Genomic DNA, 13,275 nt, shown 5'->3' with positions numbered 1-13,275 from the left:
GCCCATGGGCCACTGAGACGTTGTGTCCCTGTGTCCCTCTGTCCCTGTGTCTGTCCTGGTGGCGGTGGGCAGGGAGAGGCTCTGTTCTGGTGGCCAGGCTGTGCCTGGTGTCCTTGCCAGGGCACACGGGATGTGACATGGAGTGGTGTGGGGCATGTGGGACAACATGGTGTGACACATGGCATGGCACAAGCTGGGATGTGGCCCGTGGCATGGCCCAGGATGTGGCACTTCATAGTGGGGCCCATGGCACGGGACACAATGTGGCACAGGATGGGATGTGGCACAGGACGTGGCACACAACACAGCGTGACACAGGGCATGTGACATGACAGGCTGTGGTGTGCCACCACAGGGCCTGGCACTGCCAGGGATGTGCCATGCCAGGGAATGGCACAGGCCACACGACACCTTGTGCCACGTGTCACAGCCCCGTCTGGGCCATCACCACAGCCACAGACTCAGCAGTGAGTGCAGTGTCCTGCAGCCTGCCCAGGGCCACCATGGGGACCGAGCCACCCACTGCCACCGGTCCCTCTGAGTCAAAAATCCTAAGACCTGGTCATGTGTCCCCGTGGAGTCACTCGTTCCCGTGGGTGCCGTGTGCGGCCGGAGCGCCCGGCTCTGCCGCCGGCACTGCTGCCTGACTCAGTCCCGGCAGTGCCACCGGGACGGCCACCACGGCAGCTGGGGACACTCGTGTGGGACAATGTCACCATGAAGCAGCCCGGGCCAGCTCGGCGTGCTGTGGGTGACCGTGGAAGTGACCGTGACTGTGCCACCACCGGGCCGCCCACCCGGCTCTGGAGAGGGCTGCGGAGGGGAGGGTGCAGGTACGTGACCCCCGGGAGGGCTGGGGGACCCCAAACACGGGGTGACACCAGCTGAGTGTCACTGAAGGGGTGGTGGCTTCTCTGGTGTCCCCAGTGGGACACCCAAGGGAACCCCAGTGCCCACTCATGGGGAAAGCCTGTGGGTGACACCTGTGGGATGACACTGCTGGGGTGGCACCAGTGGGGTGACATTGGTGGGCACAGGGACAGGGGGAGGCAGCCCCGGCAGGGACCCATCGTGAGTCCAAGGAGAATTCGGTGCCCTCCATTACTGAGCTCTGGACTTCCCCAGGCCAGGAGCCCCTGCCCCGCTCAGCCCCCCGGGAGGGCTCCCTGGACACCCCCTGACACCCCACAGCCTCGCCCCCGCTCCTGGGGGACACGTGGGGCTTTTGGTGACCCCAGAATCTGGGTGGCACTGGAATCCGGGTGTCCCCCTGCATGGGGACACTGCGGGATGGGGACGTGGAAGGGAGAAAGAGGGGGATAAGGATGGGGTGTGGGGGGCAATTATGGGGTGGGGCAGAAATGGGGGGAGCTGGGGCAGTTCTGAGAGGGGCTGGGGCAGGGGGGACAGTGACGGGATGGGGAAGGGCAGGAGGGGACAGCTGCTGGCTGGGGAGATGAAAGGTCTGGGGTGGGGAAGGGGCGGGGGGCAGCTGCAGAGCAGGGATGTGATGGGTCAGTTCTGGGTCGGGATGGGGTGGTGGGGGCAATTATGGGATGGGGAGAGGCCAATTCTGAGCTGGAGCAGCAGGGGGCAGCACGGGGACAGGGATGGGACAGGAATGGGGACAGGGATGGGACAGGGATGGGGACAGGGATGGGACAGGGATGAGCGGACATGGAACAGGGATGAGGAGGGGGACAGCATAGGGACAGGGAAGAGGGAACAGCAGGGGGACAGGGATGCGGCAGAGAGGCGTCATGGGGACAGGAAGGGGACAGGGACGGGGTGGGGTGTCTGCGATGGAGCTGAGGACAGCGGCGGGCAGGGATGCTCAGAGGGGAGCGCTCGGAGGGGCCCAGAGGAGCAGCAGCAGAGGCCTTGGAACACCCTGGCCTTGTCCTCCTGTCCCTGGGCAGGCCAGCGGTGGGGATCGAGGGGGCAGTGGGGACACTGGGGACACTGGGGACAGCTGTCCCCTCACCAAACTGCCCCAGCTCCTCCTGGGGCCCCCCAAATCCCACAGGTCCACGACCCTCAGTCTCTCCTGACAGGGAGGGCTCCCCCCGGCCCCGCTTCCCGCTCCCTCCTGGGGACACGCCGGGACCCCCGCCCCTGTCACGGTCTCCTCAGGCTGCTGCAGCCCCACTCCTGCTGCCTGTCACCACCCGGCATCGGCACAGGGTCTGTGCGGGGATATTCCTGCTGCCAAAGGGATTGGGGAAGGGGATATTCCTGGTACCTCCCACCCTGGCATCTCCCATTCTGCCGTCTCTCTGTCCAGCCTGTCTGGACCAGCAATTCTGTATTTCCCACCTGAGCATCCCCCCTGCACAGGTCCAGCGTCTCCCCGCGGGTTTGTCTTTTTTCCTGGAGAAAACCCATCCTTTAATCCTAACGCTTTTGCCCCAAGGGCTGAGCTGCAGGTGGGGGCACCGGTGCCACCTTGATGATCCCACCATGACCAGGGGTCCCACAGCCCTCGGGGGACCTCAAAGCCCAGCTCAGCTCCAGCCTAGACTCAGTTGCCCCTGGGAAATCCAAGAAAAGGGCAAATCCTTGTCAACCCCTGCACACAACCCACCCCCCCAGGATGTTGCCTATGCTAATAATTAAGTGCTATTAATTCTTCAGCTAATTAAGTGTGTCAGGCCGTCAGATGTCCATCAATATGAGATGTGCTGCTCCCCATATCCTAAAAAGACTGGGATGAGGCTGCAGGGAGGGAGATGGAGCTCATCGTCCCTGCCCTCCACAGTCCCCAGCTCATCCCTGATGTCCCGCTAAGACCAGACTGGGCTAAACTGGGCTGGGGCATCAATGCCACCGGCAGACCAGGCTGGTTCTTGCACAGGGAAACTGAGGCACGCAGCAGCTATGGCCCGGCCCCGCTGGTACAGAGGCGTCTTCTTGTCCCCCCTCGTGTCCCCCCTTAAAGGGAGGACGCCCGGGGTCGTGGCGGCTCTTGCGTCATCGTTCCTGGACTGTCACCGCCGGTTCACCTGCCGGGCCACAAACTTGCTAAACCTGATTAAAGCTTCAGTTCGGCCCCGGTGAGAAAAAATACAGAGAAGGGCAAAAAAAATCCATTTAACCTGTTTTTCACCCACATCGGGCAGCGAACAGCCCCGCAGTGTCCTGATCCCACGGAGTCCTCACGAGACGGTGACCCAGCGCCCTCCTGTCCCCTCCAGCACCCTCTGCCCGCTCCAGGCAGGGGACAGCCCCGCAGAGGGAAGGGTTAACCCGGGGGGGCCGGTCCGGCCTCTCCCCTGGCTGGGTTTGTCCTTTTTCCTGCAGAAACCCACCCTTTACTGATAATACTTTTGCCCAAAGGGATGAGCCAGCGGCGGGCTGGGGGACACCGCTGCCACCGCGGCCATCCCGCCGTGACCGCGGAGTGCGGCACCCCACCACCACTTCCCCGCGCCTTCCATCCCTCCAAAAGCCCAAACAAACCCCAAACCAGACCTTTTTACCTCCTTCATTTTACTGCTTGCTCCGGCAGCCAGCGGGGAAGCCTCGGCCCGGGGAGGGGGACCGGGGGTGACAGTGCTTGCGGCTCCCGAGTCCCAGCACCGCTCCTTCTCCGCCGCTCCTCGACACCCCCGAACCCCGTGTGCACCTCCCTTGGGGGGGCTTCAATTCATCCCTTCCAGCCCACCCACTTCCCCGAGCCCGCGCGTAAAACAAAAGAGGACACAGTGCTTTTTCTCAGAAGTTTATTTCGAATTATCATGTTTAAGCCCTCCGACTTCCTGATTCCCAAATTCAATGGAAGTAACTATAGCCGATCCGATGATTCTCTCCCCCCCCCGCTCTTCTCCTCCCTCTGACTCCGCAGGCTGGCTGCCGGACCGGTATATAAACCCCGAGAAGTCCCCCAGTATGAACATGAATTTCTGAAAACTTCCTCTGCCAACACCAATCCCTATTAAGTCGCTCCCGGGACGCGGCTCACAATGAAGTTCGTGCCGGCAGGTAAAAAAAAAAAAATCGACTTTGGGGATACTATTTCCCCTTCTCCCCCTCCCCCTTTTTTCCTCCCCCTCCCCTCCTTTTGCCGGTGATGCTCGGGCGCAGGCGGGTCCCGGTTGGATGCCGCCGCTGGAGCCGGAGCGAGGGCTCCCGCCGCGCTGCGTCCCCCCCGGGATGAGCATCTCTGGGAATTGGCAGCGGGAGCGGAGCGCGGCGCTGGCGCGGTCCAGCCAACATCTGGACACTTATATAACTGGAAATGCTTCCAAGGAAAAAAAAAAATCTCTAGGAGGGGGGGATTTTTTTTTTTTTAATTTTTTTTACTTTTAAATACTTTCTCCCCCGCTGCCGCTTTTCCTCCTTCTGGGTCTCCCGATGCCTCAAGCCGCTGCCGTGCAGGGAGCGGTGGAAGGATGGGGAGGCTGCCAAGTGCAGCAGCGGGGTCGGAGGGAGCAGCCCCCAGCCCAGAAGCCGTTCTGGGGGTCCCACGGGGCAGCACCCACCGGGGACTCCCCACCCACCCAGATCCCGGCACACGTGGGGCAGAGCCTCTCCCTGCCCAGCTGTGAATGGGCGGAACAGCGGCCGGGGGGGCACAGCGAGAGGGGCTCCTGAGGCTCCGGGAATCTGCATCCCCTGGGAACAGCCGGGGCCCCGGGGGCGCGGGGGGCAGGGTCCCCCCGTCCCGTGCGGGAGGGGAGCGGCGGGTCAGGGACTGGAACACGCCCAGGTAAATCCTCTCCCACCTGGGCAGGGTAAATAAATCGAGGCTCGGATTACCCGGCACCGGCGGCACGTCCGAGGCGCTGACAAGTGCGGGCGACTTCGGCGCTCGTCACTGCCCGGGGACTTCGCCTGGCAGTCCCACCGCGGCGGGGCACGGGACCCCCACCCTGACGGGGCCCTGCTGGTGGCATCCAGGTCACCCAGCGGCGGGGACACCCTGGCCACCCTGCCCGAGGTCGCCCAGCGCAGTGGCGGGCTCCAGAGGCGGTTTGGCCTCTCCGAGCACGGGTGGATCCCGGTTTGGGGGGTCCCAGCGGACTGAGGCTTGCAGCGCCCCGCTCTCAGCACGGAACGCCGGGGCGACCCAGCTGCCGGCGGCTCAAGGGTCCCCTTGTTCCGCGTCCAGGGACTTCCTGGCTGGAGTCTCCGGCAGCTGCGTCGTCTCTCCCCAGGGCTCCTCGGCGCTGCGCCCACTTCTCAGGCGGGGAAACTGAGGCAGGCCGTGGGGCCGGGAGCGGGAGGAAGGAGGGAGGGCACGCCGAGAGCAGGTTTCCTTGCGGGAGCCCCGCTGAGTCAGCCGGGCCGGGGTGGGGCCTTGCTCCCGTAGCGCCCGGACCAGGATAACGGAGGAAAAAGCGTCTTGCACGTTTGATTAAACACGACAGGTCGCCACCGGGCCGGTTGCGAAATGTGGGAATGCTGCGGGGCCCCTCGCCGGGAAGGGAGGCGGGGGAGCGCCTGCCGGGGGGCAGGTGAGGGGGACGGCAGCGGGATGGGAGCTGCGGCACTGCCGGGACGGCAGAGCGGGGGGTCTGGGGATTCCAGCCGATCTGGGTGCACACCCCGGCGGGTGAGTCCCTGCTCCTGCTGGACACCCTCCTTCTGGGTGCCTGGAACTGGGATCATCCTGGGTGGATGCATCAGCGACAACGTGATGGGCCAGCATCGCCTCGTCCCGGTCCCCACCGTGACAGCGGCCTCTCTCCCCACACAGGCGTCGTGCCCTTCGTGGCCCTGCTCCTGCTGCAGCGGCGGCCCGTGGCCGGCCGGGCGCTGCTGGTCACCGGCTCCGGCTGCCCCAGCCACGGCTTGTGCCGCTCCAACGTGCAGGAGCAGACGCGCAGGCAGGTGGCCGTGCTCAACGCCACCGCCCAGGAACTCTTCAGCCTCTACGTAAGTGGCGCTCGGGGACGGCCGGGGGTCACGGCGGGGGGACTGAGCCCCAGGGACGTGAAGGGGAAGGGCTGGGGACACCGCGGGGACGGTGGCAGGGGGGACACGGGGTGACGTGGGGTGACGCTCGCCTCTCCCCCCAGCTGAAGTGCCAGGGAGAGCCGTTCAGCAGCGAGAGCGACAAGCTCTGCAACCCCGCCGGAATCTTCTTCCCCGCTTTCCGCGTGAACCGGACGAGCGAGAGGAAGGAGGTGATGGTGGCCATGTACAAGCTCTTTGCCTTCCTCAACGCCTCGCTGGGCAACATCACGCGCGACCAGGAGGAGCTGAACCCCATGGCCAAAGAGCTCCTCGAGCGGCTCCACAACACCACCAAGACCACCCGAGGCCTCATCTCCAACCTCACCTGCCTCCTCTGCAAGAACTACAACATCTTCCAGGTGGACGTCAGGTACGGGGACAGCTCCAAGGGCAAGAGCGCCTTCAAGAAGAAGCAGCAGGGCTGCCAGGTGCTCAGGAAGTACGTGCAGGTCATCGGCCAGGCAGCACGTGTCCTCCTACCTCATCTCAGCCCCTCATGAGCGCCCGCCCCGGCTACGCTGCCTCTCTGCTGCTGGGCGGCCCCCGCCGCTGCCTCCCGCATTCCCGCCTTCCTATTTATTACCCGGACCCTGCGTCGGCCCCATCCGCCCTCCGGTAATTTATTACCCCTTGAGGGGGTGAACGTTGCAGCCCGGAGTGTCCCGGGCAGAGCAGAGCCGGCATCCAGCAGGACGAGGCAGCGCATCTCCGAGGAGCACGGGCTGGTCCCAGGATGTGCCTCAGCCATCCCCGGGCTCCCGCGGGCTGTGGGGGTGGCGGCGGGGCCGGACTCTGTCCCCCACAGACGGTGTCATTATGGAGAGCACCTGGACACATGCCCTTGAGCACCGTCTGAAAGCTGTCGCTTCCCTGGAGAAAAGATTGTGAGGAAGACCACTGGGATGCAGGGACTTGGACACGTGGGGACATGGGGACACGCTCCCCCTGCCCATTTTAAGGCTGGGTTCCCCTGCAAGGAGTCAAACTGAAGGTACTGAGCCACAAACTGGTGGCTGTGCTATCTAGGGCTGGGTCCCACTGTCTGGGACAAGGCCACCTGTGTGGGACAGTCACCCCACTGTGGAGCATCATCCCCCCGCGCGGGCACGGCGGGGCACGGTCCTCTCCTTTGGAAAAGTGCTTTTCCCTTCGGAAGAGCTCTGAATGTACTAATGGCCAAGAGCTGGGCTTTACATGGCTGAATGCAGCCCTGGTGGGGACATGGGACAAGGGGACACGGGGACATGGGACATGGGTACATGGGATACGGGGACACAAGGACATAGGGATGTGGGATATGGGGACGTGGGGACACAGGGACGGGCCCCAGGTCGGTGGCAGGTGGCGCTGGCGCGTTCCTGACACCAGAGCGGGCTGTGAGGGTTATTTATTGCCTTCGTGGAAAGCCCAGAGTGCACTGAGAACTGACTTTTAACTATTTTATTGCCAATAATTGCTAATAATTAATAATAAGATTTGTGGTAATATATTCCTGGAATTCTATTTAAATATTTATTTTTTTATATTTCTTGCTCTACTTTTTTAAAATAAACCAATAGAAACAGACTGTATTTGGCTGCTCTTCCTTGGGTGCCGTTTGTGCTCACCCTCAGACACCTCTGCTCCCCTAAAGCACCCTCAGGGAAAAAACCCCTCGAGGCATGGCTGTGGATCACAGTCCCCTGTCACCTTGTTCCTTCCTCCCTTCCCACCTGCTATAGGACGGCTGATTTGAAATATATTTTTCCGGGTGGGAGGAATGTTTAAATTGACTCACCAGCTGCTCAGAAGTGCTGGGATGGTGTGGAACCATCGTGGTGCAGGGACCATTGTGGTGCAGGAACTGTCCTGGCATGGGGAGCATCGTGGTGTGGTACCACTGCAGCGTGGGGAGCATCATGGCACGGGCACCACCACAGTGAGGGGACCATCCCAGGGTGTGGAGCACCGTGGTGTGGGGAGCCCCACTCTGCCAACCCTGGAAGTTCCTGTGGAAACGGAGAAAGGCTGGGAGGAGGCTGAGGGAGCTGAGTGAGCATGTGCGAGGTGGAGGGGACACACCAGATAAAATCAAAGCCGCTTCCCAGGCTGTGCTGGGAGAGGCTCAGCAGAGCTTTGCCGGGGCCAAGACCACCTAAGGCTGCACCAGCAGCCCAGTGCTCAGCGAGCGCCTCGCATGGGGCTGTATCGGTTAACAAGAGCCTGATTATACAGGAGACGTTGGAGCAGGATGATGAAATTTTCCTCCTCCTCCGGAGCCCTTGGGCCACTGGCCAAACCTCCCAGGCATGAGACAGCAAGCGGATGAGCTAAGATCCTGTGTGATCATCTCTCATGTCTCAGAGGAGCCCCAACCTAAAGATCACCACAGAAATTCAGAAGTTGCCCCCTAAGCCCCTCTTCCTCTGCCCTGCGGAGCCGTGTTGCCCAGCTGCGCCCCTCAGCTCCTATGGGAGGTTTTGTGGCATGGATTTGACCCCAGACTGGCACTGCCTTGTGCCAGTGGCAGCCTTGTGCTTCACCAGTGGTGACAGAGGGCCAGTGGTGCCCATTTCCAGCCTGGCCCTGCTGTCCCTTCATGGAAGGGGCAATGCCAAAACAGAATGGGCTCCTCCATCTCACAGCTGAGGCACCCAGGGACATCCCTGGATGCCATGGTGTCTCTCCATGCCTGATGTGGCTTTCTTCCATCATCCAGCCTGCCACCAGGGAAGGGGCCCTGGGTGTCCCCTGTGTCCCTTCCCTATAGGATGCCCATTTTGGAATTGCAGCCCATTTGTGGGGCTCGTTTCCTGCCTGCACTGTGGGATACAATGCACTCAAAGCAATACAACCCTCCCCAAAACACAGGCATGGGGCAGGGCATCATCACTTTAGGATGGGCATTATGCCCCAGGACCAGTCCTGCAGCACCTGTCACCATGGCACCCTGATGGCTGCCAGTGTCACCCTGACCCTGCAGCTGGGGACACACAGGTGTCCCCATGGCTATTGTTACCACGGCATTATGTGGCCAACAATTCCTATGCTGGGAAGTTCAGGGCTGGACATCCAAACGTAGCCTTTCCTTGTGTCAACACCCACAGTTCATCGCCGCCAGGGACGTGGAAGGTGCCGTGGGGTGCCACCAACCCGCCCCGGGCAGCTCCAGGGCTGTCAGGGCCCGGGGACAGGGTCGGGCCCGGCGGGGCCGGGAGCTGGGCTGGGGACGATGTGAGCGAGGAGCCGTGCACATCTGGATTTCTCACGCTTGCGTTCAACATCCCTCCTCAACCAGATGGCAAAAATAAATAAATAGAATAAATCACAGCCTCCTGACATAAATCGGGAACTCACGCCCCGGCTCTGCGTTTCATGAGTCTCCCTGGAAGACAGTCAAACACAGGCGAGGACAATGGGTTCACTTCTCCCCTGTGTCGGGTCATTCCCAGTTAAGGCTCATTAGCAGCAGGCGCGGTATTAACTCTTCCTTCCCTGGAAACGCGTGGACAAGCCCCTAAAATTCCCCCAATCCCTTTCTCTATCCTCCCATGAGGTTTGGGATTTGGGGCCGGCGGTGACCCCCGGCTCGTGCCATCGCCCCAGCGAGGCAGGACGCGCTGCTCTGCTCATCCCAGACTCGGGAGAGATGGAAAGGGCTTTCAATTACCTCAGCCAGCGGCTGATCCCACCCAGCCGGCGCCCCGGGGAAGCGGGCCAGCCCCGCGAGCCGGACCGGGAGCGCCGCGAAGGACCCGGCGCTGCGGCTTCCCCAGGGGCACCGGCAGGACCCTGTCAGTGACTCCCCTTCGGCCCCAGGACCAGAGAAACTCTGTTGGCTGGGACGAGAGCCAGGAGGGGCTCCGGGGAGCCATCCGTTGCGATGGGAGCGATGCCCGCGCCCCGATAACGGAGCGGCCTGACCACGGGCCCCGAGCGGCGGGTCAGCGCTGCCTTCGGGGAGCGGGATACGTGAGGAGCTGCTCCTGCCCGCGGTGAAGTCAGTGCCGCTGCCTGGGTGTGACTGACTGACCTCAGCCCTTGGCCCCGCGGCGCGGATCATGTGCTGCCTGACGCCGCGCGAACCCGGCCGGACGGGCCCTGCGCTGCCCCGGGGCCACCGGCCAGACGGGACTTGCCGTCCGCGGGGCAGGTGCGGGGCTGGGGCACCGCCGGCTGCGCGTCTCCTGCGCGGCTTGACCCGCGCTGCATCCCCGGCACCGAGCCGGCGGGAGCATCCCGAGCGGGGCTGACCTCGCCGGCAGAGCCGGGGGTGGCGGTCGGGTCGCTCCCTGAGAGATGCCAGGTGGAGCATCCCGCCTTCCCCCGTGTGCACACAGGCTGGGGTGGGACCCACTGGTGCCCAGGGCAGAGCCCCTTCCCCACCCGGGGGTGCCCCCAAGGCTCGGCACTGGCCAGACGCGTTTGGCTGGTGACCATCCCCCCAGCAGGTCCTCAAGCCGGGTCCCCGAGGACGGGAACATCGCATCCCGAGGGCCGGCTGGAGGCTGCATCCCGGGCTGGCCGCCGGCCCGAGCACGCAAAGCAGAGCCGAGCCCATCTGAAACGCATTCGGGCACTGTTGCTGCAATAGCAGATGCTCCTGCGGGTCGCCGGCCACATCACAGCCCGGCGGAGAGGGAACCGCGCGCTCACATGGGAAGAAACAGTTCTTGTCCCAAACGGCTCGAACTCCTAATTGGGGACCAACCGTGACAAATAAACAAGACAATGGGCTGGAGGCGAGACGAACGCAACCTCTGTCGCAGGACCCGGCTCCGAGAGCCGCCCCCGTGCCCAGCAGGGGACCTGGCACAGGCCCGCAAGAGCCGGGGGGAGGGCAGCGGCCAGGATCCGGACCCCCCGGCAGAGCCGCTCTCTGTGTGACACCGCTGGAGCTCGGGGCTGGCTCGGGAGCAGGATGACACATCCCCAGTGGTCCCCCGAGACCCTTGTCGGTAGCTTTGCTCAGCAAGTGTTTAGTCTCATTTGGAGCGGGGTCAACTCCAGCCCTGTGGAGCTGCTGGAGCGGCCTCTCCTTGCTGCACCCCAGCTTGGGGCTGGCTGGAGACCCCCCGCACGGGGCTTAGGGACCCTTCTCCCTCGGGGAGGGGATGCTTCGGGCTGCCTTGGAGAGACGGGCGGGGCCAGCCCCGGGGATCTGATAGCGCTGTTATCTCTGCGCAGCTATCGCCCTCCAACAGAGACCGGGGCACTTCCACAGCCCCGGGTGCGCTTGGCACCGATGGAGGAGCCTCGATAAAGTGCTCAGAGCCCTGGCCGGACCCTCAGCATGCAGAGCACCCGGTCATCGGTGCCCAAACGGGAGTGAACATCCCGGCTCTTCCACTCCTGCTCCGCTAGGGTCTCATGGGATGTGGAATCTGCCTTGAAGACTGAGCCCAAAACCCAAAATTCATCAGGACCTGTGAGGTTGAAGCTGTTTGAGACACATCTGCTTAACAAGGCATTTCAGATGGCCTGAGCCTACATAATTCCTGGCCCTAGGGAGAAATCAGGACTCAAGGGAAAGATCTCACCTAAGGGAAGGGAGGACAATTTGTGATGAGGCAGAGGGCTGGCAAGAGTGAAGAGATGGGAAGAAAAGTGTTTGGAAGCAAATCCCAAGCAGGCTGCCAGAGGAGCAGGCAACACTGGGAGAGACCCATTAGGATGGCAGGGATGGTGGGGAAGGACCAGCCCTGGGACTAAGCAGGAGCTGTGGCAGGTCCCCAGGCTCCTTGGAGCCAGGGCTGCAGAGAGGGTACATGCCACTGAAGCCCCCTGCCCCAGCTCATGGCCTCCAGCCCTGTAGGACACACAGGGTTGTGCCACGTTTGGCTGCACATCAGCGCAGCTCTGGGGGAAGATGAACCCCTGCTGTCCCTTTGCCCACTAAAACTAATTCAGGGAGTCAGCAAAAGGAGTGGAGATTCCTGGAGAAACAGAGGAAAGGAAAGCAGAGGTTCCTCTCGATATGAAGGGGAGAGGGACACCAGCCCTGGCTGAGACTGAGGGGTTTGTCCCTGCTCTTTGCTCTCCCCAGTTAAAACTGGACACTCCCAGTTAAAATTTGGGATGTCCCATCCTTTATTTCCCTGCTCAGCAGCAGGGAAATAAACCCAACAGCAGCAGGACCCCTCTGCTGAGGACCCCCAGCCCATGCCTGCAGCAAGGCAGGGACTGAGCCTTGATGGGCACCTTGGGTGTCCCACCAAACTTGGCTGCACCTCCCTCACCTGGCTGAGCTCACCATGAGGATGCCAAACTTCCCCCCTGGCCTTCAGTGCATCTGGGACAGGTTTTAGGGCCAGAAGAGTTGACATGTTCATTTATTACAGCAGAATGGAGTGCTACCTGGCCTGGGTCACGCTCCCCTCTTGTTTCCTAAGAAAACAAGGTGTGCGTGCAATCCTGCCGGGCGAGCGTGTGCGCGCCTGTGGCTGCCAACCAAATTTGACTAAGGGCCCGAGGCTCCAGAGATAGGAAGTTCCTACACGTCTTGTGAAGGCAGGAGCGGGAGAGGAGCAAGCTCCAAATGAGGCCCCATGGCAGCAGCATGAACCCAGCCCTTAAAAGCCACTGGAGATTGTCCTCTGCAGCTGGGCACTGTGAGGCACAAACCTGCTCCTAGAAAGATTTCTCCTTGCTTTATTCCCAGCCTGGCATTTCCCACATGGGCTCTGCTGTTGGAGCAGGAAGGACAGCCATGGGTGGGTAAAGTCTGTCTCTTCCTGGCAGAGCTGGTGAGGTGCCTGCCAGGCTCTGGGATGGGGATTTCCATGCGGAAGCTGTGGTCACCCCACTTTGGTGTTGCCAAATTGTGCTGGCAAACACCTCACCTTGGTGCTGCTGTGTGTCAGCCTGCTGTGGGGCAGCATTGGCTCTCTGAGGTGCTCATCATCCTGGGCTCACAACACCTTTGGTCCCATCACCCCAGCATCACTGGTCACCATTATCCTGACACCACTGTCACCCATCACCCTGACACACTGGTCCACGCCATCCCAGCAACCACTAGCACCAGTCCTACCACCCCAGTACCTTCAGTTCCCAGCACCCCAACAGGACCAGTCCTCACCACCCCAGTACCACAAGTCCCCCTTGACCCAGCACCACCAGTCTCCAGGGCACCAGGACCTGCAACCCCCCAGGATTTACCAATCCCTAGGGACAAAGTGAAAGGCTCTCTCCTTTCCTAACCCTGCTGTAATTAATGTTAAAGCTTCCCTTGCTCCCTCCAGCACACCGGGGCAGAGGGGCCCAGCCTGGCTCCCGGTGCCGGCGGAGGGAGCTCCGCAGTCCCGACCCTGGACGCATCCACATCCTCGCATGCTC

The 13,275-nt window shown here is 62.3% G+C and overlaps 1 protein-coding gene across 2 annotated transcripts; it reads left to right on the top strand.

Moving 5' to 3' along the window:
* The first annotated feature begins 4,576 nt into the window (after nt 1-4,576).
* On the top strand, nt 4,577-6,551 carry LIF (LIF interleukin 6 family cytokine). Of its 2 annotated transcripts, XM_041420448.1 has the most exons (3): nt 4,577-5,456; nt 5,699-5,877; nt 6,021-6,551. In XM_041420448.1, the coding sequence occupies exons 1-3, from the start codon at nt 5,393-5,395 to the stop codon at nt 6,456-6,458; spliced, it is 681 nt and encodes a 226-aa protein (XP_041276382.1). In that variant the 5' UTR covers nt 4,577-5,392; the 3' UTR covers nt 6,459-6,551. The 2 variants fall into 2 exon arrangements, with proteins under 2 accessions (XP_041276382.1, XP_041276381.1); XM_041420447.1 differs by having other exon boundaries at nt 4,577-5,877.
* The last annotated feature ends 6,724 nt before the right edge of the window (nt 6,552-13,275 follow it).

The sequence above is a fragment of the Onychostruthus taczanowskii genome, unplaced genomic scaffold (genome assembly GCF_017590055.1).
Source record: "Onychostruthus taczanowskii isolate IOZ18803 unplaced genomic scaffold, ASM1759005v1 scaffold64, whole genome shotgun sequence".
Lineage (NCBI taxonomy): Eukaryota > Metazoa > Chordata > Aves > Passeriformes > Passeridae > Onychostruthus > Onychostruthus taczanowskii.
This window is presented reverse-complemented; position numbering and strand designations above follow the sequence as displayed.

Bases quoted from the DNA above. Each gene is read 5' to 3' on its own strand.
- LIF (XM_041420447.1), top strand. From the start codon at position 5,620: ATGCATCAGCGACAACGTGATGGGCCAGCATCGCCTCGTCCCGGTCCC. The intron at 5,878-6,020 runs GTAAGTGGCGCT...CTCTCCCCCCAG, and splicing joins AGGAACTCTTCAGCCTCTAC to CTGAAGTGCCAGGGAGAGCC.